The sequence below is a fragment of the Hylobates moloch genome, unplaced genomic scaffold, assembly GCF_009828535.3.
Source record: "Hylobates moloch isolate HMO894 unplaced genomic scaffold, HMol_V3 SCAFFOLD_10, whole genome shotgun sequence".
In the NCBI taxonomy this organism is placed as follows: Eukaryota; Metazoa; Chordata; class Mammalia; order Primates; family Hylobatidae; genus Hylobates; species Hylobates moloch.
Window position 1 is genome coordinate 57,481,624 of NW_026652285.1, and position 22,678 is coordinate 57,504,301.

Below are 22,678 nucleotides of genomic sequence, written 5' to 3' on the forward strand. Positions count from 1 at the left end.
GTTTCTACCCTGCATAGACCACAAAGGGCTGTGGGTTGGGTCCCTCCTCAGCCTCATCCTACTGTACCCCCTCCCCACTGTTCCCCAGCTAACTGGCCAGAGAAGGCTGCTACCAGAGGCACAGAATGACCGAGGACAATTTGTACAGGATCTAATTTAGAAAAAAAATCTATTAATAATATATATTAAAAGACATTTTGTGCCAGTATTCAGAGCTCACTCACGATGAGCCTTTTATTGGCTTTAATGGGTAGGCAGTGCCTTCCTGAAAGCTTGAAGGAGTTAAAGAGGCTCATCTCTGGAATGTTAGCAGAGGATTCTGCGTTGGCAGGAAAGAATAGGGGCCGCTGCCCTGGAAGAGGGGAGGAGGAAGGCCTGAAAACACCTGTATAGTCTGGGTAGCAAGTTATTCCTTCTTTATGACTTTATTTTTTCCAATTCTGAACCCGTTTCATGATATGAGCATATTTCTATCTCACTCTATAAACATTTGGCCTTTCAGAGATGGCTGAGTTATCTCAGCCCTAAAACATCAAACCAGCTAAACTGCCAGGTAGAGGTTGCTGGGGGAGGGTGCTAAGTGAAATGCTGTATAAACTGCAGGCTTCTTACAAACAGTAGAGGTTCTCCTCTCCAGCCTGCCACTAAACTGCTGGTTTGATGTTTTAGGCTGAATCTTTTTTCAGCCTAAAAGTTGGCCTAACTGAAGCTGGGGTAATTTGGAGGTAAATTTGGAGTCTCTAAGTGAGAAAACAATTTAGAAGTGTATGAATAACAACACACCACAAAAAAAGAAAGCTGAAGGAAAACCCGAATGCATGTTTCTGACTCATTGACAAGTGTTTGTAGGGACTTCCCAGAGGAGGACGGGCTTCCTGGGGCATGTGGGAGCCTCAAGAAGGAACTGACTGTGGCCAGCCATGGGGCCAAGCTGCCTTTCCCCTGTAAAATAATGTTTCTCCTTTAGTTAGGAGAAGGCCTATCCTCTAGTCCTGCCTAGGCAAAGGCTGTGCTGAAGGAGAGATGAGAAAGGTTTAGCACGGGGATGGCTCTAAAACAGAGGTTGATGTGGTTGACCGGCTGCCTCAAGGACTGGGACTGAGAGACTTTCGAATACAGAGCTGTCACTGATCCTGGACCCATCAGCCATTCACTGCCACATGCCTACTTGTTGCTGGGAACATAATATTCTTTTCCCTGAAGGCCCAAGGTGCTATTAGCCTTTTGATTTTTCCTAAGTATCTCAGATAAAGCTACAAGCTCCATTCCCTAGTATTTGAATAGTTCTGACTTCCTCTAGATGTTTCCCTTAACTCCATAGTAACAAGGTAAAATGCGTGCAGTCCACTAACTTCAGATAACATTGTCAATGGAAAAGGGCAGTGATGTATTGCACACCTCTGACCAGCCCAATAGGTATATACCTGGTTTTTGGTCAGTTAAGTTCTATCTGAACATCTACAAAGACAGAAGCTGCTGAAATAGCAGCGACTACATAGAAAAAAGGTTTGACTTTACCTTAAATGCAAAGAAGTGGTCTTTGTATTTCTCACCAAAGACAAATGAAGCACCGGCATCTGTGTACTCCAGAAAAGTCTGAGTTAAAGAAAGAAAAAGAGATCTCATTCCAACAACATGAATGGAAATTAGACAGTACACAGGAATGCTAGGCTCTCAGAGGATGGACCCAGCAAATGTGTTGGATAGACTTGGAAAGTTAATGTTCTTAGCTTTGCCCCCTCCAGTGAATGGCGTAGAAGCATATTTTTGAAATATTCCTGGATACAAATTTCCTGACATCTCTGACATTCAGTCTGACTCCAGAATGCTACAGAATGAGTTGACTGTGGCAATGTGTTGGGAGCCATACATGGCTTGTAGGTGGCATTAGTTAGCACTGGATGCAAAGGAAGCCTGTTTGTCTGTGGAAACATCTAAGAAGTATGATAGTCCTTGGGGAGGAGGATGTGGGCAATGGATTAGGGAATGATGATATAGGTACAGAACAGCAGTAATGTTAACAAACCAGACAGACTAACATACTCAACATAAGCAAAACTATTTGTCTGACCCATGATGCAGAATTAAAATTTGAGACAACTCATGCAGACATATAAACCCATTTCTGACACATCTTGAGGATTACCTCCAATGTTAAAAGCACCATAAAAGAAAGGTGTTCTTTTGAACCAAACTTACCTGAACTTGTCTGCCCAACCAATCAAAAGCTATAAATCCAGGGTCAGTCCTTAGAATCAAGAGCCCAAGAAGAAACTGTAGCCCGATTCCCCATAAGACAGGTCTCCAGTAAACCTATACAGAAAGATCAAGTGATGTATCTTAGTAGGAAAATTAATGCAGGCCATGGCATAAATGTCTAATGGATCACTATTTCCTTGGACACACTATCAGATGTGGCTGTCACCCACCTTCTTTGGGAGGCTAAAGCTGTCATAAGCAGAGAACCCTTTGATACAAACATACCTTAAAAAACTCAGGCCAGGCGCAGTGGCTCATGCCTGTAATCCTAGCACTTTGGGAGGCCAAGATGGGCAGATCACCTGAGCTCAGGAGTTTGAGACCAGCCTGGCCACCATGGCAAAATCCCATCTCTACTAAAAATACAAAAAGAAGCCAGGCGTGGTGGTGCATGCCTGTAATCCCGGCTACTCGGGAGGCTGAGGCGGGAGAATCGCTTGAAACCAGGAGGCAAAGATTGCAGTGAGCTGAGATTGCGCCACTTCACTCCAGCCTGGGCGACAGAGTGAGACTCCATCTCAAGAAAAAAACAAAAACAAACTCAGGATTGCATTCCTTCTCCCTAAAACTGAGTTTCAAGTCTTCAGTCCAGGAAAGTATTTAAGTAACCATTATGTCCTGATAAATTACTTGGATAGAAACAGTAGTCTAAGAAGGGCCATTAAAGGAGGCAGGATCTGGCTATCCTAGTCAAGCTGTAAGTACTGGATACATATAATTATTTCCCCTGTCTGGAAAATGGAAAGGCAGAACATGATTTCTCTGTGTGTCCAAGGTTTGTTGATCTGACAACCTGTAAGTGAATTAAATAAAATATTGCCCTATCAAGAGGCTGTCATTTCATTGTAAAAGAGACCAATAAACTCTAATGCAGACCCAGGATGTGCAGCAGGAATGGATAGTCATTTGCTTTCATCTGTGGTGCAGGGCTGAGTGGCTTCAAAAGAACTATGGCATTGGAGGAACAGACAATGGAGATGTTCACCTCAGTGGGGCAAAGAACTTGGACGTATTAGCTGAACTTGGTCTCTGATTAATGTTTTTTTTCCTTGGGTCAAGCTTTTAATGGTAAAGTCTTTCAGAGTTTGCCATCTTGAGTTACATATGAGAGCTTTGATGTCTCAGAATTCTTGCCCATTTCACGGGTTACCAGTGGACAGAACTAGGATAAGAGTTGAGTTTACTATTAAAAAGAAAATTGTATAAGGACAAATTTTTGGAGTATAAATGCCCAAACTGCATGGGACTTTGATGAACTGCAGGATCCAATGGAGGAATATTAGATTTTTTACTGGTCTGGGGAAATCTGGATCAAAATGGATGGGTTTTCTCTGTGTGTTTGATGGAGGGTATGCGAGAAGAAATTAGACTTGACAGGGAGAGAACGTCTCACTGGTTGTGTAACTGGACAATTACTGAGAATGGAGCATGAAATAGTAACAAACAGTACCACGAAAGTTCAGGAAGATAGGGCACCCTGGCCACATTAAATAATCCCATCAAGGTAAGAAAAGTACTGAACAATAGTTAAATTCTCTCACAATCAGTATTTTGAGCAATTTACACATGGGGAGAAAAAGAAAAAAAGAACCTAAAAGATCACCTGGATACTTACTCTGGTTGGGTACTTGGAAAATAGAAATAACAGGACAATGTACATTATGAGCCCACCGAAGGACACCAGCTGCTGTTGACCCAATTTGGCGGTGTCAAAGGCCAACCAGAAAATAACTGCTAGGACCAGGGAGCTCCAGATCACCCTAAGAGAAGGGGAAGGGAGGCATTGGCATCATTTGTTGTGCTAACTTGAGAATCATCATCAGGCTTAAATTATTTTTTTTTTTTTGAGAGATGGAGTCTTGCTCTGTTGCCCAGGCTGGAGTAGAATGGAGCGATCTCGGCTCACTGCAACCTCCACTTCCTACTACTGGGATTCTTCACCTTTGTTTTGGGGGATAGGTGAGGTGTTACCTGCTTCCCTTTAAGGAAGAACTTGGAATATGTTATCTGCCCTTGGGGGACCTCACCAGCTGCCAAGAGGGAGGGGAGCCCAGCAAGCATGACAAATCTGACTCAGGACTCACAGCTTGCACAGCAGAGCCAGAAAGCCTGCTGTGTTGGGATTGCACAAAGTTTATTAGGCCAAGGATGTGTGAAATTTCCTGGTAGATCCCACATTAGTCTTGAGGGAGAGAACTGGTCTTAGGTCCTGCTCAGGGGGCCACCTGAAGGGAGAGGAGGTCCCTCAGAAAGAGGCTGAGGGAAAAGCTCTCAGCAGTTGCTGCAGGACACAGAGTCCTATGGGAAAGGGTCGCTCTAACACTTCACAGGCCCTTCCTCCCAAGAAGGCCAGCTTCATATCCAGAGCAGGTAGCCAGGCTGATCCTGGCTTTGAGGCTGGCAGGGGAGCAAGTAACAAGGAGAAAGGGGACACTCAGGCCCAGGCTAGGGAGGAAAACTAGGGCACTGGGTCAAGGTCACAGTTCTCATTACTGTAGGGGACAGCAATTCTGATGTTAAAAAATGTCCGTGATGCCTGTATCAAAATATCTCATATACTCCGTAAATATATATACACCTATGACGTACCCATAACAATTAAAAATTTTTAAAAAAGGCTGGGCACAGTGGCTGACACCTATAACCCCAGCATTTTGGGAGGCTGAGGCAGGAGGATCACTGGAGGCCAGGAGTTAAAGACCAGCCTGAGCAATATGGTGAAACCCCTTTCTCTACTAAAAATACAAAAAAATTAGCTGGGTATGGCGGCACATGGGAGGCTGAGTTACTTGGGAGGCTGAGGCACGAGAATCATTTGAACCCAGGAGGTGGAGGTTGCAGTGAGCCAAGATGGCGCCACTGCACTCCAGCCTGGGTGACAGAGCAAGACTCTGTCTCAAAAAAAAAAAAAAAAAAAAAAAAAGGCTGTGAACATTGGACTATTACTAATAGTGTTTAGAAGGGTCATGGGCTTTTGGCATTTTTATAAAATATAGAGTAGATATCTCCCATTGAATAAAATTGAAAGAATGATGAATGAAAAAAATTAAGTTTTATTTTGACCACAGCCCCATGGGTCATGAAAAAAGTGCTAGCAGTCTTCAACATCAAAACAATTTTTAGAGCCCTACATTTTTAATGACCAAAAGGCACACGGGAAGAAATTAGAGGAAAAGAAAGCCTGATTGAAAAATCATTTGGGGACAGGCGTGGTGGCTCATGCCTGTAATCTCAGCGCTTTGGGAGGCAGAGGTGGTGGATCACCTGAGGTCAGGAGTTCAAGACCAGCCTGGCCAACATGATGAAATGACGTCTCTACTAAAAATACAAAAATTAGCCCAGCATGGTGGTGGGTGCCTGTAATCCCAGCTACTCAGGAGGCTGAGGCAGGAGAATCACTTGAGCCCGGGAGGCGGAGGTTGTAGTGAGCCAAGGTTGCAACATTGCACTCCAGCCGGGGTGACAGAGTGACACCCCGTCTCAAAAAAAAAAAAAAAAAGTCATTTGGATTCACTAGTCAATAAAGAAATGTAAAGGATGAGATACCAGTTGACTTAAATTAATCATAAATAGGCCAGGCATGGTGGCTCATGCCTGTAATCCCAGCACTTTTGGGAGGCCGAGGCAGGTGGATCACCTGAGGTCAGGAGTTTGAGACCATCCTGGCCAACACAGTGAAACCCCATCTCTACTAAAAATACAAAAATTAGCCAGGCATGGTGGTGGGCACCTGTAGTCCTAGCTACTTGGGAGGCTGAGGCAGGAGAATCGCTTGAACCCGGGAGACGGAGGATGCAGTGAGGGGAGATCGTACCACTGCACTCCAGCCTGGGTGATAAAAACGAGACTCCTTCTCAATAAATAAATAAGTCATAAATAGATATAAAGATTTGTGTTCATCATAATATTTAAAATAGCAAATATTTTGTAGGTAAAATAAATGGTCAACCATATAGGAACTATAATCAAATTCAAGACTGTATATGTTCTATGATCCTCATTTTGTAAATAAATTGTAAAGAGAATGGGTATAACTTGTCTAAGAAAAGAAGTTGGTAAAAATCAAAGCCCTTTACAGACACGTCATCACCAATCTCCATCAGTTCGTACTTATAACCCAATTCTTTATTTACAGGTACTGAGATTAGATGGCATTTGTGTTGTTCCCTATCTTGTGCCAGGACAGACATTACTGATTGATCATGGTGTCCTTCCACTGATAGGTCAGAGGGAGAGCAAAAGCCGTCCTGCTATGACAAAACTTTCACTCTATTCTATATTTCTAACTACTTCCTAATATGTAGGCATGGAGGTGTCTCTCCCTCATTTAGCACATGGAACGTAATATGCTCAACATCTTTTGGACAACATTTTATCATTTAATACACTTGATATTAAGGCAGTTTGTGAGGACATTTGGACACATTTCAAATGAGTCATTGCCCCATCTAGGCATTGATTTCCTGTTTGTAAAATGAAGACATTGTAACAGATTACTTCCTAGGGTGTTTCTAGCTTCCATATTCCATAAATGGGGAAGCAATTTCAGAACAAATTTTTGAAATGGTGTTGGAAAAGACTACTATCTCTCTTAACTGAAATAATAGAACCAATTGTATTTACCACTTCAGCCAGAACCAATGGCCGTTTAGAAGCCTTCTGCCAGGAGACAGCATCTCATCAATTCGATGTTCGTATTTGGCCATCAGGTGATCCCAGACAACAAAGAAGATGGCAGCCACGGTGATCACAAAAAGAGGAAGGGCTCTGTGAAAGTTCAGCACACAGGCCACAATCACCATAACCAGATAACCTGTCCAGGAAGCAAAAACGACATTGAACATCACTAACCACTGGGACATGCCTCCAGCCTCCAGCCTTGATCTGGCTCAGGTGAGGGGAGGTTTAATATCATTGAATGCAGGAGTGCTCTTGATATGGCTACTGGCTTCTTTGATGGGGGCTTTTGAGATTTTTCAAAGCAAGTCTCGAAAATTTCACCATGAATGCTAGCAGGACAGGGTGCTAGGTCTGTTTATTCTTACAGGACATTCTGAGTTCTTGAATCTTGATGCTCAATCATTGGGCCTCTCTAAGTACTGGCCATTTTTACCGCTAGCATTCAGTCTCGGCAGGTGAGTTACTATCACAGAACGGCCAAGTGTTGAAGCGACCACTGGCAAAGAGGTACTGATTCTTGTGGTTTGCAGTTCAGATTTGGCCTAAACTTGAGTGAAGGAATAGACCTACCAACAACAGACTACTTCTCTAAGTGACACAGAGTCTCTAAGGAAAAGAGGTAGGGGCAATTACCAAGGTGGCTGCTTTTGAAGAGCAGATTCTAGGATAAGAATAAGGTTTCCTATTCTTAAAGGTCTGCAAAGATGATCTGCAGGTTAAATCTGGCCTGCCACTTGTTTTTGCAGGTGGCAAGTACGTTTGTATTTGTGTGTTTTGAGAAATAAAAATAAAGTCCTAAGACACCCAACCAACTGAATCGACCCTGTCTTGGCCAAGGGGATCCCAGAAAAACCTTAAAAACTGAGTCCCCAGCCATGACAGGATGGGAGGTCAGATGTGCCTCAGTATGCCCCTTCCTTATCAACCTCTAACCAGAATTCCTTCCTAAGGAGTCAGCAGAAACCAGCTCTGGAAAACAAGAAATGGAAGACTCATTTCTCTATCGCCTTTAGCCAATCATCTGAGGTGCTGACTCTGTAGAGTTTTTGTTTGTTTGATACGGAGCTCTTGTTGCCCAGGCTGGAGTGCAATGGTGCAATCTCGGCTCACTGCAACCTCCACCTCCCAGGTTCAAGCGATTCTCCTGCCTCAGCCTCCCAAGTACCTGGGATTACAGGCATGTGCCACCACGCCCAGTTAATTTTGTATTTTTAGTAGAGACGGGGTTTCACCATGTTGGTCAGGCTGGTCTTGAACTCCTGACCTCAGGTGATCCACCCGCCTTGGCCTCCAAAAGTGCTGGGATTATAGGCGTTAGCCACCGTGCCCGGCCTCTTTAGAATTTTGACGTGACAGCTCACCAGTTTTACAAGGCATTTCTTCCTGATATGAGACTGCTGACCATGGAGTGGTTCTGGCCACTCTTGGAGGATGCACAGTGAGGGTTTTTGTGTTCTTTGCTTTACCTTTTGACTTCATAGGGCTGAAAACTCCACCCTCAGGTCATGGTAACACTGCTATTTTTTTATACACATGCTCCATAAAGAGGCATAAATCTCAATTGTGCATGTGCATGTGTCTCCCTTCATGAATATTCATGACTCCCCCTATAGCTTATTAAATATTTATGCTTAGCCAATCCTTTCAGCATAAATTCCTGTCTTATTCTTCCCTCCCTCAAAGTACTTGTTTCTGGCTTCTGTTGGAGACTACGCTTCCCAGCTTGTCAGAATGGTCACCTTGCAGGCTGCAACCCTTTATGACTTTCCTTTCCAAATGTTTGAACCTCGTGATTGAGTCTTCAATTGACAGTTTGTATGTGTCTTCTAGAAATAAAGTTGTTTTGGAATACAGCCATGTCTGTCTACTTATGTATTGTTTATGGTTGCTTTGTTACTACAGTGGCAGAATGGCATGGTTTTGACCTTATGTCTGAAATACTGAAAAGCCTAAAATACTATCTGGCCCAGTACTCAGAAAGCTCACCAACCCTACTGTTCCCTATTCCAACTGTCTGAGCACCAGCAAAACTGCTGACCTTGGCCGTGCAGCAGCCTGGGATTAATGTCTGTGGGCTTGGTTCAGGGTGCTTACGTTTTATAGACAGGAGTGCTCTTTAAAATGGGCCAAGTTCAGTGTGCTCGGCTTCAAGAAAAACAAAAAATAACAGTACAACAAAACAAAAACAAAAACAAACCAAAACAAAAAACAAATAAAGTGAGCCAAGGAGCTCTTTGTTTTGGAGGGAGTAAAAACAGGAGACATTCTTGTCCTGCCTTCAGGCAAGCGAGTGGGCTAGATGGCCCTAGGCTACTCATGTTGCATTCATATAAAGCGTTAACCACTTGTGTTTTCTGGATTTGTGTAAACCAACGTACCTCCTCAAATCCACCTGACAGTAACAAAGGCTATAAAAATGAGGAGAGTGACTCCAAAAATTAGCTGCTGGGCCCGGCACAGTGGCTCACACTCGTAATCCCAGTACTTTGGGAGGCCAAGGCGGGCAGATCACCTGAGGTCAGGAGTTCAAGACCAGCCTGGCTAACACAGTGAAATCCTGTCTCTACTAAAAATACAAAAATTAGCCGGACGTGGTGGCGCGTGCCTGTAATCCCAGCTACTCAGGAGGCTGAGGCAGGAGAAGCACTTGAACCCGGGAGGCGGAGGTTGCAGTGAGCTGAGATGGTGCCATTGCACTCCAGCCTGGACGATAGAGCTAGACTCCATCTCAAAGAAAAAAAAAATTAGCTTCAGGCCTCATAAATGGGGTAGGGAAACAATTTGCATACGCTTCCCCTATAAAGGGCTTCTTGATTTACTTCTCTACCTCCTCCGATGATTCAGTGAAGTCTAGGGGAAAATAAAGGTTTAATCTTTTTCCACATAAAGTTAATATTTGGGGGAATCCCTGAAAAAAAATAAAGACAGTGGTATTCCTAACCATCTTTGTTATTTACCTGCTAATAAAATGCCCCAGATGATGTGCCGAAGAGTGGTTTTGTGTTTCCTACAGAAACCACATACCGTGTCATACCTCCTTTCCAAACACCTGCAACATAAAAGCAAAAAGGCAAGGAGAAGTAAACACCAAAAACATGAAGTAAACTACATGCTGAGGCTAGATTAAAAGTAAAAGTACAGAGTGTAAGTATTTTACAGCTCTGAGTTGGGGATCCATTAGCCGGTTATGAAGTCCACATAGTAACCACTATTAAACTAGAAGGAGGCCAGGTGTGGCTCATGCCTGTAATCCTAGCACTTTGAGAGGCCAAAGTAGAAGGATTATTTGAGTCCAGGAGTTTCAGACCAGCCTGGGAAACACAGTGAGACCTTGTCTCTACAAAAAAAAAAAAAAAATTAGCTTGGTGTGATGGCACAAACCTGTGGTCCCAGCTGCATGGGAAAATCACTTGAGCCCGAGAGGTCAAGGCTGCAGTGAGCTATGATTGTGCCACTGCACCCCTGTCACAATTGGGAAAAAAAAAAAAAAAAGGTCAGGTGCAGTGGCTCAAGCCTGTAATCTCAGAACTTTGGGAGGCCAAGGCGGGTGAATCAACTGGGGTCAGGAGTTTGAGACCAGCGCGGCCAACATGGTGAAACCCTGTCTCTACTAAAAATACAAAAATTAGCCGGGTGTGGTGGCGCATGCCTGTAATCCCAGCTACTCGGGAGGCTGAGGCAGGAGAATCGCTTGAATCTGGGAGGCGGAGGTTGCAGTGAGCCAAAATTGCGCCATTGGATTCCAGCCTGGGAGGCAGAGCGAGACTCCATCTCAAAAAAAAAAAAAAGAAAAGAAAGAATAAAAGTATCAAAAGTATCATAGTGTATCATTCATACATAAGAATGATAGATATCACTTCATGAAATGTTCATCATTATGTATGTGTGTGAATATGTGTACTGAGAATTAGAAACAGTGCTCTAGAAAATATTGGGTGAATAAAAGTGTAGTGAAGACATTTTTTCATGGTCTGATTTAGGAAAGGCTAATGATGTATTATTCTCAGCTGAAGATATGTTAAAAAGCAGCAGCAGCAGAGGGTGACATTTAATAGGGTACATTCACATACTGTAGGTTCTTTAATTGCAGGGAATGTGTGTAGTCCATTACGGCAATCTGACCTCTGCATAAAGCAGAGTAGCTGAAAGTAGACACTTCGGTCATTTGGTTATCTAGGCTGAATAATTCCCAGCCTCCTGATGGCTGTTTCAGTCTCATTAACATTAGTGAAACCTGAGTGCCTCTGACCACCCAAGAGAATTTCTCACTACCTCCGGGTCAGAGGCTCATAAAGTAAAATGAAGGATAAAACTTTGCTATGTTTCTGATATGGTAAATATTTGGGACGATGTATATGTGACAAGAGCTGCCAACCCTAATTCTGGCCAACTCCAGAGATGTCTTCTGATACGTAAACCAGAGCTCCTCCTGTAGTCCCAGTTACTTGTGAGGCTGAGGTGGGAGGATCACCTGAGCCCAGGAGGTCGAGGCTGCAGTGAGCTTGACAGATCTCAGGACGGAGTCTTGCTCTGTTGCACAGGCTGGACAGAATAGATTTAAATTAAAATATGTTTCTGGCTGGGCGTGGTGGCTCGCACCTGTAATCCCAGCACTTTGGGAGGCTGAGGCAAGCACACCACCTGAGGTCAGGAGTTCAAGACCAGCCTGGCCAACATGGTGAAACCCTGTCTCTACTAAAAATGCAAAAATTAGCCAGGCACGATGGTGCATGCCTGTAATCCCAGCTACTCGGGAGGCTGAGGGAGGATAATTGCTTGAACCTGGGAGGTGGAGGTTTCAGTGAGCCGAGATTGTGCCACTGCACTCCAGCCTGGGCAACAGAGCAAGACTTCGTCTCAAAAAAAAAAAAAAATTAAAATCTATTTCTAGATTTAAAATTAGCACCACTGAACTCCAGCCTGTGCAACAGAGTAAGCCCCTGCCTCTAAAAAAAGAAAAAAAGAAAAATTTCCTCAGAGACATAGGAATGAAAATCAAATTTAAGTAGGAATATAGAAGATGGACAAATACTGTAGCGTTATGATAGGTGGCAGACAATCCTGGACTAGGAATCAGAAGCTGAAATTGTGACCTAACTCTCTTCCTCTCCTAGTTGACTTGGGGAAGTCACTTCTCTGAGGTTCATTTTTCTGGTCCAAAAAATAAAGATACTAATCTTGTGTCTCCTACCTTATGGAGTTGTAAGAACTTGGAATACTTGGAGGCTATTACAAGGTAAGAGAAACCGTTTGTTGCGTTTAAAGTGGATTGGGTTTTGAGCAATCAATTGCTATTGATTGACACTGAGAAGATGAATTAACTGCATTTGTATGGACTGGAGCAATTAGTTGGTAATTTACACTTTTAATTAGAAGACTGTCCTGGGTGAATTTAAATCTGCATATTGGGTTCCCAGAGCATCAGCAGTTTGAATTGGCCACACTGATCATCTTAGAGCTTCATTAATTTTTCTGGAAAGGGTGTTGGGTAGGGAGGGTAGATGGATGGGTTGTGACAATCTCTAATAAATTATAATAAATGTTAAAAATCAAATGGGAGGCCTGGTGCCGTGGCTCATGCTTGTAATCCCAACACTGGGAGGTCGATGTGGGTGGATCATTTGAGGTCAGGAGTTCGAGACCAGCCTGGCCAACATGGTGAAACCCTGCCTCTACTAAAAATACAAAAATTAGCCAGGCATGGTGGCATGCGCCTGTAGTTCCAGCTACTTGGGAGGCTGAAACAGGAGAATCACTTGAACTTGGGATGTGGAGGTTGCAATGAGCCAAGATTGCGTCATTGCACTCTGGCCTGGGCGACAAAGTGAGACTCCATCTCAAAAAAAAAAAAAAAAAATCAAATGGGGATAACACAAAGTAATAAAACCAAATGGGAGGTAGGCTTGGTTATTTCCCTGTTTTAAAGACTGTACCCTTTTTGTTGCATCTCCTCATCATCATCCTCCATGTCTTCTTTGTTTGTTGGAGAATCCTGCTCAACTGTGACCTGTTCTTCACCCTGGAAATCAAACATTGGAGCAGAGATGGAATAATGAGCATCCTGGGCATAATGGACCCTGGTTTCATTGCTCAGAACTCAGGCAAAGAACTTTCAATAGGTCCTTTTAAATTATTATGCAAGAAGATGGCTCCTATTATCTACTGCACAGACATTTTTTTCCCCGCTTATAATCTCACACAAAAAATGCCAGGATCACATTGAACTCTTCCTTTCCTTCCAAAGGAGCTGTTGGTATTTTCTCCTTTTCTTAAGGGAACAGGCTCATATTTGTGCTTTTTTGCTCCTGTCTGTCTTGTAATCATTCAACCCCAGCTCTGTTTTCAGCCAAGTACTAAATGAAGTTAATACCAGGAGCTGCATAAATCTCCCCTAGTACTCTGCCAGCCCAGTTTCCAAACGACTGAGACCAAAGCTGGATTTATTTCCCCGGCAGCCCAAGGCTTGGTCTGCGAATAACACTAGCTTGGCACCTTCAAGAGCCGATAAACCTCTCCTTGGGAACTAGGATCCTTTTATCAGTTGGGCTAAAGGGGACTATTTCCCTTACTCAGCTAGCCCTTGCTCTAATTAATTGAGTGTAGGATATCTCTGGCCCATTTTTTCATGGACAATCTTTCTAGATACAGTTTGAGCTCTCAAATATCCATGACCTATCCTACTTCCAGGATGCAAGAGGATTTCCTACCTGTCTCCAGTCTCCAATAATGTCTCAAATAATAAGCCTGGCTCTTGTAACCAATGGTACAGAAGCTGGTGGGGGAAGAAATAGATGGAGGTGGAGCAGTTTGAGTGTGCTCTAAGAAGTATAATGTCAAATCTCAGCACTTGTCTTCTGTCATATCCAATGTGGCCTTTGATTCTCTTTCACAGAAATCATAGAAATAAATCATTAGCATGTGTCTGAGATGGAAGAATTCTCAAAAATCCTATAATTCCACGAGGCCAAACTCCATTGTTCTTCTGATTCAGATTACCTTCATTTTCTGGGCTGGACCCCAGGAACAAGGAAGGTGCAAGGATAATTGTAAGAGACACCAGCTAAGTCCAAGCTGCAGCTTCTAAGGAGTGGCTGGGGTTGAGTCTTACTCATTTATTTCTGTCTAATTCCCAGCTTAGTCAATAGTCAATGTTTGGTAAATATTTGATTTAAATGATCATCATTATTATTTTCTTGCAGTGAAAGTACCCCAAGTTACCTGCTATCTATGGTATATCTAACATTACTATTGTTGTCTCTTATTTTTCCATCTTTTCTCATGTTTTAAAAACAACAACTACAAATCTCCCTTGACTCCCACAATCATGGGACATCTGCCCCCTCTTTCCTTTCACAGCCAGGCCGCTGGAGAGAGTCGTGTTTACTCTTTGGAGGTCACTTCCTCACACCCTGCCCACTTCTCTACCCACTGTGATTGTGCTTCTGCTGAATGCATCCTGCCAATGTCACCCAAGGCCCATTGCTATCAAATCCAGCAGCTACTCCTCAGCCTTCATATCCCCATTTATAATTGAAAAATATCTAAATTTTTGTTTTTATGAAAAAAAATTAAAAAAATATTTTTAAAAGAGCAGTTTTAAGTTCACAGCAAAATGGAGCTGAAAGTATAGAGATTTTTCATGTATTGTCTACCCACCCTCACCTTCCCCACTATCAAATGAACCCAGAGAAGTACATTTGTTACAACTGAGGAGCCTACATGGACACATCACCATCACCCAAAGTCTGCAGTGAGACTCTCTTGGTCTTGTACATTCTATGGGTTTGGACATATGTATGATGACATGTATCCACCATTGTAGTATCAGGCATACTAGTTTCATGGCCCTAAAAATCTTCTTATAGCCAGGTATGGTCGCTCATGCCTGTAATCCCAGCACTTTGGGAGGCCAAGGCGGGCGGATCACAAGGTCAGGAGATCAAGACCATCCTGGCCAACATGGTGAAACCCTGTCTCTACTAAAAATACAAAAAAAAAAAAAAAATTAGCTGGGCATGGTGGTGGGCGCCTGTAATCCCAGCTACTCGGGAGGCTGAAGCAGGAGAATCACCTGAACCCAGGAGGTGGAGACTGCAGTGAGCTGAGATTGTGCCACTGCACTCCAGCCTGGTGACACAGCGAGATTCCGTCTCAAAAAAACAAACAAAAAACACACTTCTTATTTGTCCCTACCACCCCCTGATGCCTTGAAAGCACTATTTACTGTCTCCATAGTTTTGCATTTTCCAGAATGGCGTATAGTTGGGATCGCACAATATGTAGCCATTTTAGATTGGCTTCTTTTACCCAGTAATGAACATTTAAGGCTCCTTCATGTCTTTTCATGGCTTAATAGTTCATTTGTTTTTAGTGCTGAAAGACACTGCATGTCTGGATGTACCACAGTTCATTTATTCATTCACTTACTGAAGGACATTTTGGTTGCTTCCAAGTGTTGGCAATTACAAATAAAGCTGCTCTAAACATCCATATGTAGGTTTTTATGTGGACATAAGTATTGTTTTCTTTTTTGTTTGTTGAAGAATACTTAGTGGAGTGAACATTTCTTACAATCAATTAAGCAAAATAGACAGTTACCAAACACTGTACTATGCATGGTATGATTCCAATACAGATGACATATGCATGTGGGTGTATGTTTGCATTAAAAAAGGCTGTGTTCCAAAATGTTAGTCACTGACTTTTTTTCTTGAATTATGAGCCTTTTTTGGTCTTCCAAATTTTGCTACAATAAGTTTTCCAAATTGTCTACTTTAAAAAAAGTGATTCTTTTACCACGAGAAAACTCCTCACAAAATGACACACTAGTGGGCACCCCAAATTCTTTTTTTTTTTTTTTTTTTTGAGAGTCTCGCTCTGTCGCCCAGGCTGGAGTACAGTGGTGTGATCTCGGCTCACTGCAACCTCTACCTCCTGGGTTCAAGCGATTCTCTTGCCTCAGCCTCCCGAGTAGCTGGGATTACAGGCACATGCCACCAAGCCCAGCTAATTTTTGTATTTTTAGTAGAGATGGGGTTTCACCATGTTGGCCAGGCTGGTCTTGAACTCCTGACCTAAAGTGATCCGCCCACCTCAGCCTCCCAAAGTGCTGGGATTACAGGCATGAGCCACTGTGCCTGGCCCTGAATTACTTTTTAAGAGGTGACCTACATGGGTAATTTGTTCACCTTTTTTGCAACAGGAAGCCATCTTTAAATAAACTCCTGTCCAGAATTCAACATGTAAGTGAAATTAAGCAAGAGTCCCTCGGACTGGTATAAAGCTACTAAGGAACGCTAGGGCATGGTGGACACAGATTTAGAACCATAGTAGAGGGTTCTTCTTGTTTCTGTCATTTACCTTAAAGCTCAGATGCTTTTGTCTAAGCCAATGCCTTTTTCCTTGAGATGGAGCTTGGAACTCCTAATAGTGAAGTGTCAGCGAAAACCTGGGTATGCTTCCCATCAGGGAACTCTGAGGACAGGTGGATAGAAACAAAATCTCTTTGGGCATGTGTGTTTTCTTTATGACTGTGCCCCCACACACTTTAATTACCACTTAATCTGTTCCTCTGCGTGCCAGTGGGGCACCATGCTTTCTGTGCCCACTGTTCTCAGGTGCCTGTTGCGCAGCGGTTGCCATGGCACTAGAGTCACGCACCACAGTCTTGCTGTACCTGTTTGGTGTTTGTGTGCTCCCTGCTTTGCACAGCTCTGCTGCTTATTGAGTTGTTGTTTCCTGATGTGTTCTCATTCTCAGGAAAGTTTTCTTCATTCTAAGAAAAAAGTACAGATTGAAAAAATAAAAAGTTACAGCCAAAAGACAGATGTTCTTTCATGAAAAATACCTAGAGGAATTTGGAGGATGAGACAAACAAAGATTAGGTGTTCAGGTGAAGCATCTGATTCAACAAACAGCTGATAAATCCTGGGCTTGTAAAGAAACAGATGATCGGCTGGGTACAGTGGTTCGTGCCTGTAATCCCAGCACGATGGGAGGCCGAAGTGGGAGGGGAGACCAGCCTGGGCAAAATCCCGTGTCTACTAAAAATATAAAAATTCCCTGGACGTGGTGTTGTGCGCCTATAATCCCAGCTACTTGGGTGGCTGAGGTGGGAGAATTGCTTGAGCCCCGGAGGAAGAGGTTGCAGTGAGCTGAGATCATGCCACTGCACTCCAGCCTGGGCAGCAGAGCAAGACTCTACCTGAAAAAAAAAAAAAAAAAAAAAAAAGAAACATATGACTTTTGCTTTGTTTTGTTCTGATACAAAAGTGGTCCAGTGGAAGACAGGAATGAGGACAATTGCCCTCATCTAGGCCTGATAACTTTCCAGTAGGCAGAGCTGGGACCAGGGGCAGGTTTCCACTCTCCTTTCTATCACATCACACTGATTTTCAACTTATAAAACGAACTAAAACGTGGTAAACCATAGGCTGAATAACCTTATTCTTAGATGTTAGATTTATGAAATGTTGAAATGGGGTTTTTTTGGTTTAAAGCAATCTCTGGTAGTAATGATCACAGGAAAAATACCCTCTTTTGTGTGTGTGAGGCTGTCTTGATTTTACTTTAAGGAACTGAATGAGATTTGCTCTTGTAGGGCCATCCAGACCCCTCAGCTGCTGTTTCCAGAAGTGACAAACACCGGACCTGTCTCCTGTCTCTTTTATCTTTTTTGAGGTATCTAATATTTCTCCCATCTCATTTCAACTTGCCCTTTTCTAGAGGGAGGTAATGGATAAATGGTGTCAGGAAATGCCTTCTGTTAGCCCAAGGACCATGACTGCATCTTCAAAGACCAAGTGTATGACTCTAATTTTAACTTAGATCTCTGACTGGCCCCACGAATCCAGCAAATATTGCAATTCCAAGTTGTATTGCATTTTCTACTTACTGAAACACAATAATGAATAAACATGAAAAAAAAAAACACCTTATACAGCACAAGATTCATGCATCAAAGTATTGTGCCATACTTCCTTTTTTGTTACAGTTGCTTATATCCTACAGTTCTTTGCATATAGCAGACACTAACAATGTTTTGAATTAATGACCCACAGTGATTTTAATGTTGCATTAGCACAGCAATGTAGTACCCCTGGGTTCTTGGTATAAAAGTACAGCATGGGCTGGGTGTGGTGGGTCACGCCTGTAATGCCAGAACTTTGGGAGGACAAGGCGGGCAGATCACGAGGTCAGGAGATTGAGACCATCCTGGCTAACATGGTGAAACCTCGTCTCTACTAAAAATACAAACATTAGCTGGGCATGGTGGCATGTGCTTGTAATCCCAACTACTTGGGAGGCTGAGGCAGGAGAATCGCTTGAACCTGGGAGGCAGAGGTTGCAGTGAGCTGAGATCACACCACCCTGCACTCCAGCCTGGGCGATAGAGCGAGACTCAGTCTCAAAAAACAAACAAACAAACAAATGAACAGCATGAAAGGAAAAAATATACATAGTATGGGAAGATGACAAAATGTTGCTAATTGCTGAAGTTGGCTGACAGGTACCCAGAGAATCATTTTATTATTCTCCTACTTTGGTGGATGCTAAAATGTTCCTTAATACTAAGTTAAAAATAAAACCAAGCATGAGTTGGTGGAGTAACAGGACACAGGTCACTGAGGGGTTAGTCCTTAGGGTCCCTACTGAGCAGGTCACATTCTCTCAAGCCTCAACTCCCTCATTCATACAACACAGTTTGGATTTGGAGTTCTTGTGGATCCTTCCGGAATCCTGACATTTTCTAATTCTGTTAGGAGATTCAGCTTCTTGACGTTGATTCCTCCTGCCACCTGGTGGCAGGATCTGAAAACTACTCGTGGAACACAGGGGTGGATCCTACGTTTTTAAAGTTAATGAAAGTGGAAGGTGTGTGTGTTGAGGGATAGAGTGGGCACTCCTTTAAGTGACAACAAGAGCACGTGTGGTTTTGTTTTTCACTGTGTAATAGTCTTATTTTGCCCCCAGCGGAGTACACGCCTTGGCCTTTTAGTATTTTCTGGAAGAACAATGTCTCCCACTTGAGGATTTCCAACAGAATTTGTGGAGTTATTGTGGATATTGACTGGTACCTGGAAAATGACCATTAAGAAAACTGTCTTTCTTCTTCTTTTCAAATTAGAGCCATGGGGCTGTGATATGGGGCCCCAGATAATGTCTTAGCTCAATGTTTCTTTCCATTTATTTAGCAACTCACATTACTAAATATCTTTGCACACTTAACACCCTACAACCACAACTGCGTTCTCATGGTAAAATCTATCCCTCTGTTGAATGTATAAGAAAGGTGAGTATGTCTAGGCCGTTTTCAGCTTACACATTTAATTTCTCTAGTTAGTTTTAGTTGTTAGGTGTGCTAAAAGATGAGGGTCCTGATTGAGCCCCCTTTGAAGGGACAGCCTAGTAACCAGGAGTACATTGTGCCTGGGGTTTGTTTCCCACCGTCTCTTTGATCTTGCACTTTCTATGTGGCTATTACAGGGTGGCACAGATGGACAGAGGCATTTTTATTTTCTTCCTTTCGTTCACTTTCTAAACCATATGATAACTTCTAGAACACTGGAAATTTCTAAAATGACTCCCCTCTCTATTTGTGGTATCCCTTTTTTTTTTTTTTTTTGAGACAGAGTCTCGCTCTGTCACCCAGGCTGGAGTGCAGTGGCGCAATCTCGGCTCACTGCAAGCTCCGCCTCCCGGGTTCACGCCATTCTCCTGCCTCAGCCTCTCCGCCCGCCACCACGCCCGGCTAATTTTTTGTATTTTTAGTAGAGACGGGGTTTCACCATGGTCTCGATCTCCTGACCTCGTGATCCGCCCGCCTCGGCCTCCCAAAGTGCTGGGATTACAAGCGTGAGCCACCGTGCCCAGCCTGTGGTATCCCTTTTCAAAGAATGTTAGCTGGGCCGGGCGCGGTGGCTCACGCCTGTAATCCCAGCACTTTGGGAGGCTGAGGCAGGCAGATCACGAGGTCAGGAGATCGAGACCATCCTGGCTAACACAGTGAAACCTCGTCTCTACTAAAAATACAAAAAATTAGCCGGGCGTGGTGGCGGGCACCTGTAGTCCCAGCTACTCGGGAGGCTGAGGCAGGAGAATGGCGTGAACCCCGGGGGGCGGAGCCTGCAGTGAGCCGAGATCGCGCCATTGCACTCCAGCCTGGGTGACAGCGAGACTCTGTCTCAAAAAAAAAAAAAAAAAAGAATGTTAGCTGACATATGGTCACCTAGGAAAAAGATTACATTTCCAAGCTTCCCTTGCAACTAGGTTCTGGCAACGAAATGAAAGTAGAAAGGGTGCCCTGTTGGGGGCAACTCGGGGAATGTTCCGCCAGGGATGGCTGGCAGGTGCACTTGGTCCTTTTTGTCATTTCCTCTGTCTTGCTGCCCAGTGTGAGAATGGTTCCAACTGGACCATGGATACAAGGCCCACATCCTCATGATGTCAGGGTGCTGAGTTGGGAGGAACTTGGGTCCCTGGAAGCCTTGAGCAGGAGGCTCACCCCGGCTCTGTACCACCCACCTCACCTTTATTGGGATGAAACTAACTTTTCCCTTGTTACTTTTGGTTTTTGCTTTTATTTTGCACCAAATGATACAGTATTTAGTAGACAGAAGACACTGTGTAAAACTCTTGTCTGGGCGTGGTGGCTTACGTCTGTAATCCCAGCACACTGGGAGGCCAAGGGGAGGGGATGATGAGGTCAGGTGTTCGAGACCAGCCTGGCCAATATGGTGACACCTTGTCTCTCCTAAAAATACAAAAGTTAGCTGGGCGTGGTGGTGGGCACCTGTAGTCCCAGCGACTTGGGAGGCTGAGGCAGAAGAATCGCTTGAACCAGGGAGGCGGAGGTTGCAGTGAGCCAAGATCGTACCACTGCACTCCAGCCTGGGCGACAGAGCAAGACTCCATCTCAAAACAACAACACAACAACAACAACTCCAAGAGGCCTATGAGGTGGGTACCATGATCGACATTTTCACAGATGAGGAAACTGAGGCAAAGATAAGTAAATCACTTGACTTGGGTTGTGTAGCCAGAAATGGCTGGGGCAGAATCTCAACCCAGACTGTCCTTCCCCAGACCATCTTGTGCCTATAGAGGGGTGATTCTTTGGGTCTGTTGAAGATCAAAAGACACAGTAGTCTGCCTAGGAATTAAATTCCTTTTGGAAATTAGAATTTAGAAAGCCTGATTTGAACTCCAGATATTAAAAGACAAAGGTATAAATTATAGAAGTGTTGAAAGTTCCAGAGAAGCTTGTGGCCACTTTTAGCTACACCTAGGCTCTGTGGTCATTTCTCAAGCCACAGTAGTGGCCTTCCTGCACTATACGCTGGTTTTAAGTGGAATGTATCCTTTGAGTAACATGCGGGGACTCCTGCCTCTGTGGACACGTCTTGTCATCATGGCTGGTTTGACATTCTTCAGCCTGTCCCCCGCACTGTGCTGTAACCACACAGCCTGGCTTCCATTTCTCAGTTCTTGTGGCAGGGGTTTTTCTGCTGCAGAGGAACCACCACTGTGCTAGGAGAGCCTTTCTTCACTACAGAATTTGCTCTGGCCTGGTCTTGCACTCATTCAGTGGTCTTGCTTCTTGTGGGAATGGAGGCAGTACCTACCTAACAAAGTTGGGTGGCTCCATCCGGTGGCACACATAGTGAGTGCTCATGGACTATTAAGTTAATTTCATGGTTTAGTTTGCTTCTCTCCTGTTCTGGGACATTTACAGTCATGTTGTCCTCTGTATTTGAAATTAGACTTACCAAAATAAACATCTGTTTGGTGAATCTGATCTCTCAAAATTGTTTGGGATCATCCCCCACCTCAACTATTTTTTACTCTTACCATCTACCAATGTCAAATGTTTTAAGGCCCTTTCTCTAAATGTTATTCTTCGACCGCATGGATTTTACCTAGGAATGATTGCATTTTCAAAGACTGTATTTTAGAAGTCTTTGATCTTCATCTGTTGGTCTTGACTTACTTGGTTCATGTAACTTTCTGGCTCAAGTCTTGGGTGTGCATAATCCTTGGTGTCAGTTAATGGGCACTAGCTAGACCATTCCCCAGAGATGTACTTGTTTTACCTGCCTGCCTGTGTGGGTTTAGAGGCCAGGTAAGGAGCAGCAGTACCTGTGGCAAGAGACCCACGTGGGCAGCCTGGGGCTCACTGTTACCTGTTAATGCTGAGGGATCTTTGGATTGGGTGCAAGAAGTCAAGTCTCTGTATGTTGCTGTGAGTGGCTGTAACATTAGCAATGCCTATGGCTTCAGAACACTGTTAACATTCTCCCCTTGGGAACTTTGTGAGCCAGGAGGCAGAGGAAACCCCTATGTATGGGAATGTCAGGGAAAGGGGAAAGAGAGAGAGTGCTGTACCCGAAGGAGAAAACTTAAAGGAAGGTTTATAGTAAGAGTTTTAAGAAAGTTTAAACATGCGAGTCCTCATAGAATATGTTTTCCAGGCCGGGCATGGTGACTCACCCTTGTAATCCCAGCACTTTGGAAGGCTGAGGAGGGTGGATTACCTGAGGTCAGGAGTTCGAGATCAGCCTGACCAATATGATGAAACCTCGTCTCTACTAAAAATACAAAAATTAGCCGGGCGTGGTGGCATGTGCCTGTAATCCTAGCTACTCGGGAGGCTGAGACAGGAGAATCTCTTGAACCTGGGAGGCGGAGGTTGCAGTGAGCTGAGATTGAGCCATTGCACTCCAGCCTGGGCAACAAAAGT

At 43.9% G+C, this 22,678-nt stretch overlaps 1 protein-coding gene across 1 annotated transcript in view; it reads right to left on the minus strand.

Moving 5' to 3' along the window:
* Positions 1–22,678, minus strand: part of SLC28A3 (solute carrier family 28 member 3) — a 112,081-nt gene that overhangs the window by 26,363 nt on the left and 63,040 nt on the right. Inside the window, exons 3-9 of the mRNA XM_032162654.2 lie at positions 16,616–16,714; positions 12,873–12,958; positions 9,897–9,988; positions 6,883–7,072; positions 3,875–4,019; positions 2,200–2,313; positions 1,519–1,596 (exon numbers count right to left, since the gene is read on the minus strand). Of these exons, the coding sequence (XP_032018545.1) occupies positions 1,519–1,596; positions 2,200–2,313; positions 3,875–4,019; positions 6,883–7,072; positions 9,897–9,988; positions 12,873–12,958; positions 16,616–16,714 (804 nt within the window). The remainder of the gene's footprint in view (positions 1–1,518; positions 1,597–2,199; positions 2,314–3,874; positions 4,020–6,882; positions 7,073–9,896; positions 9,989–12,872; positions 12,959–16,615; positions 16,715–22,678) is intronic.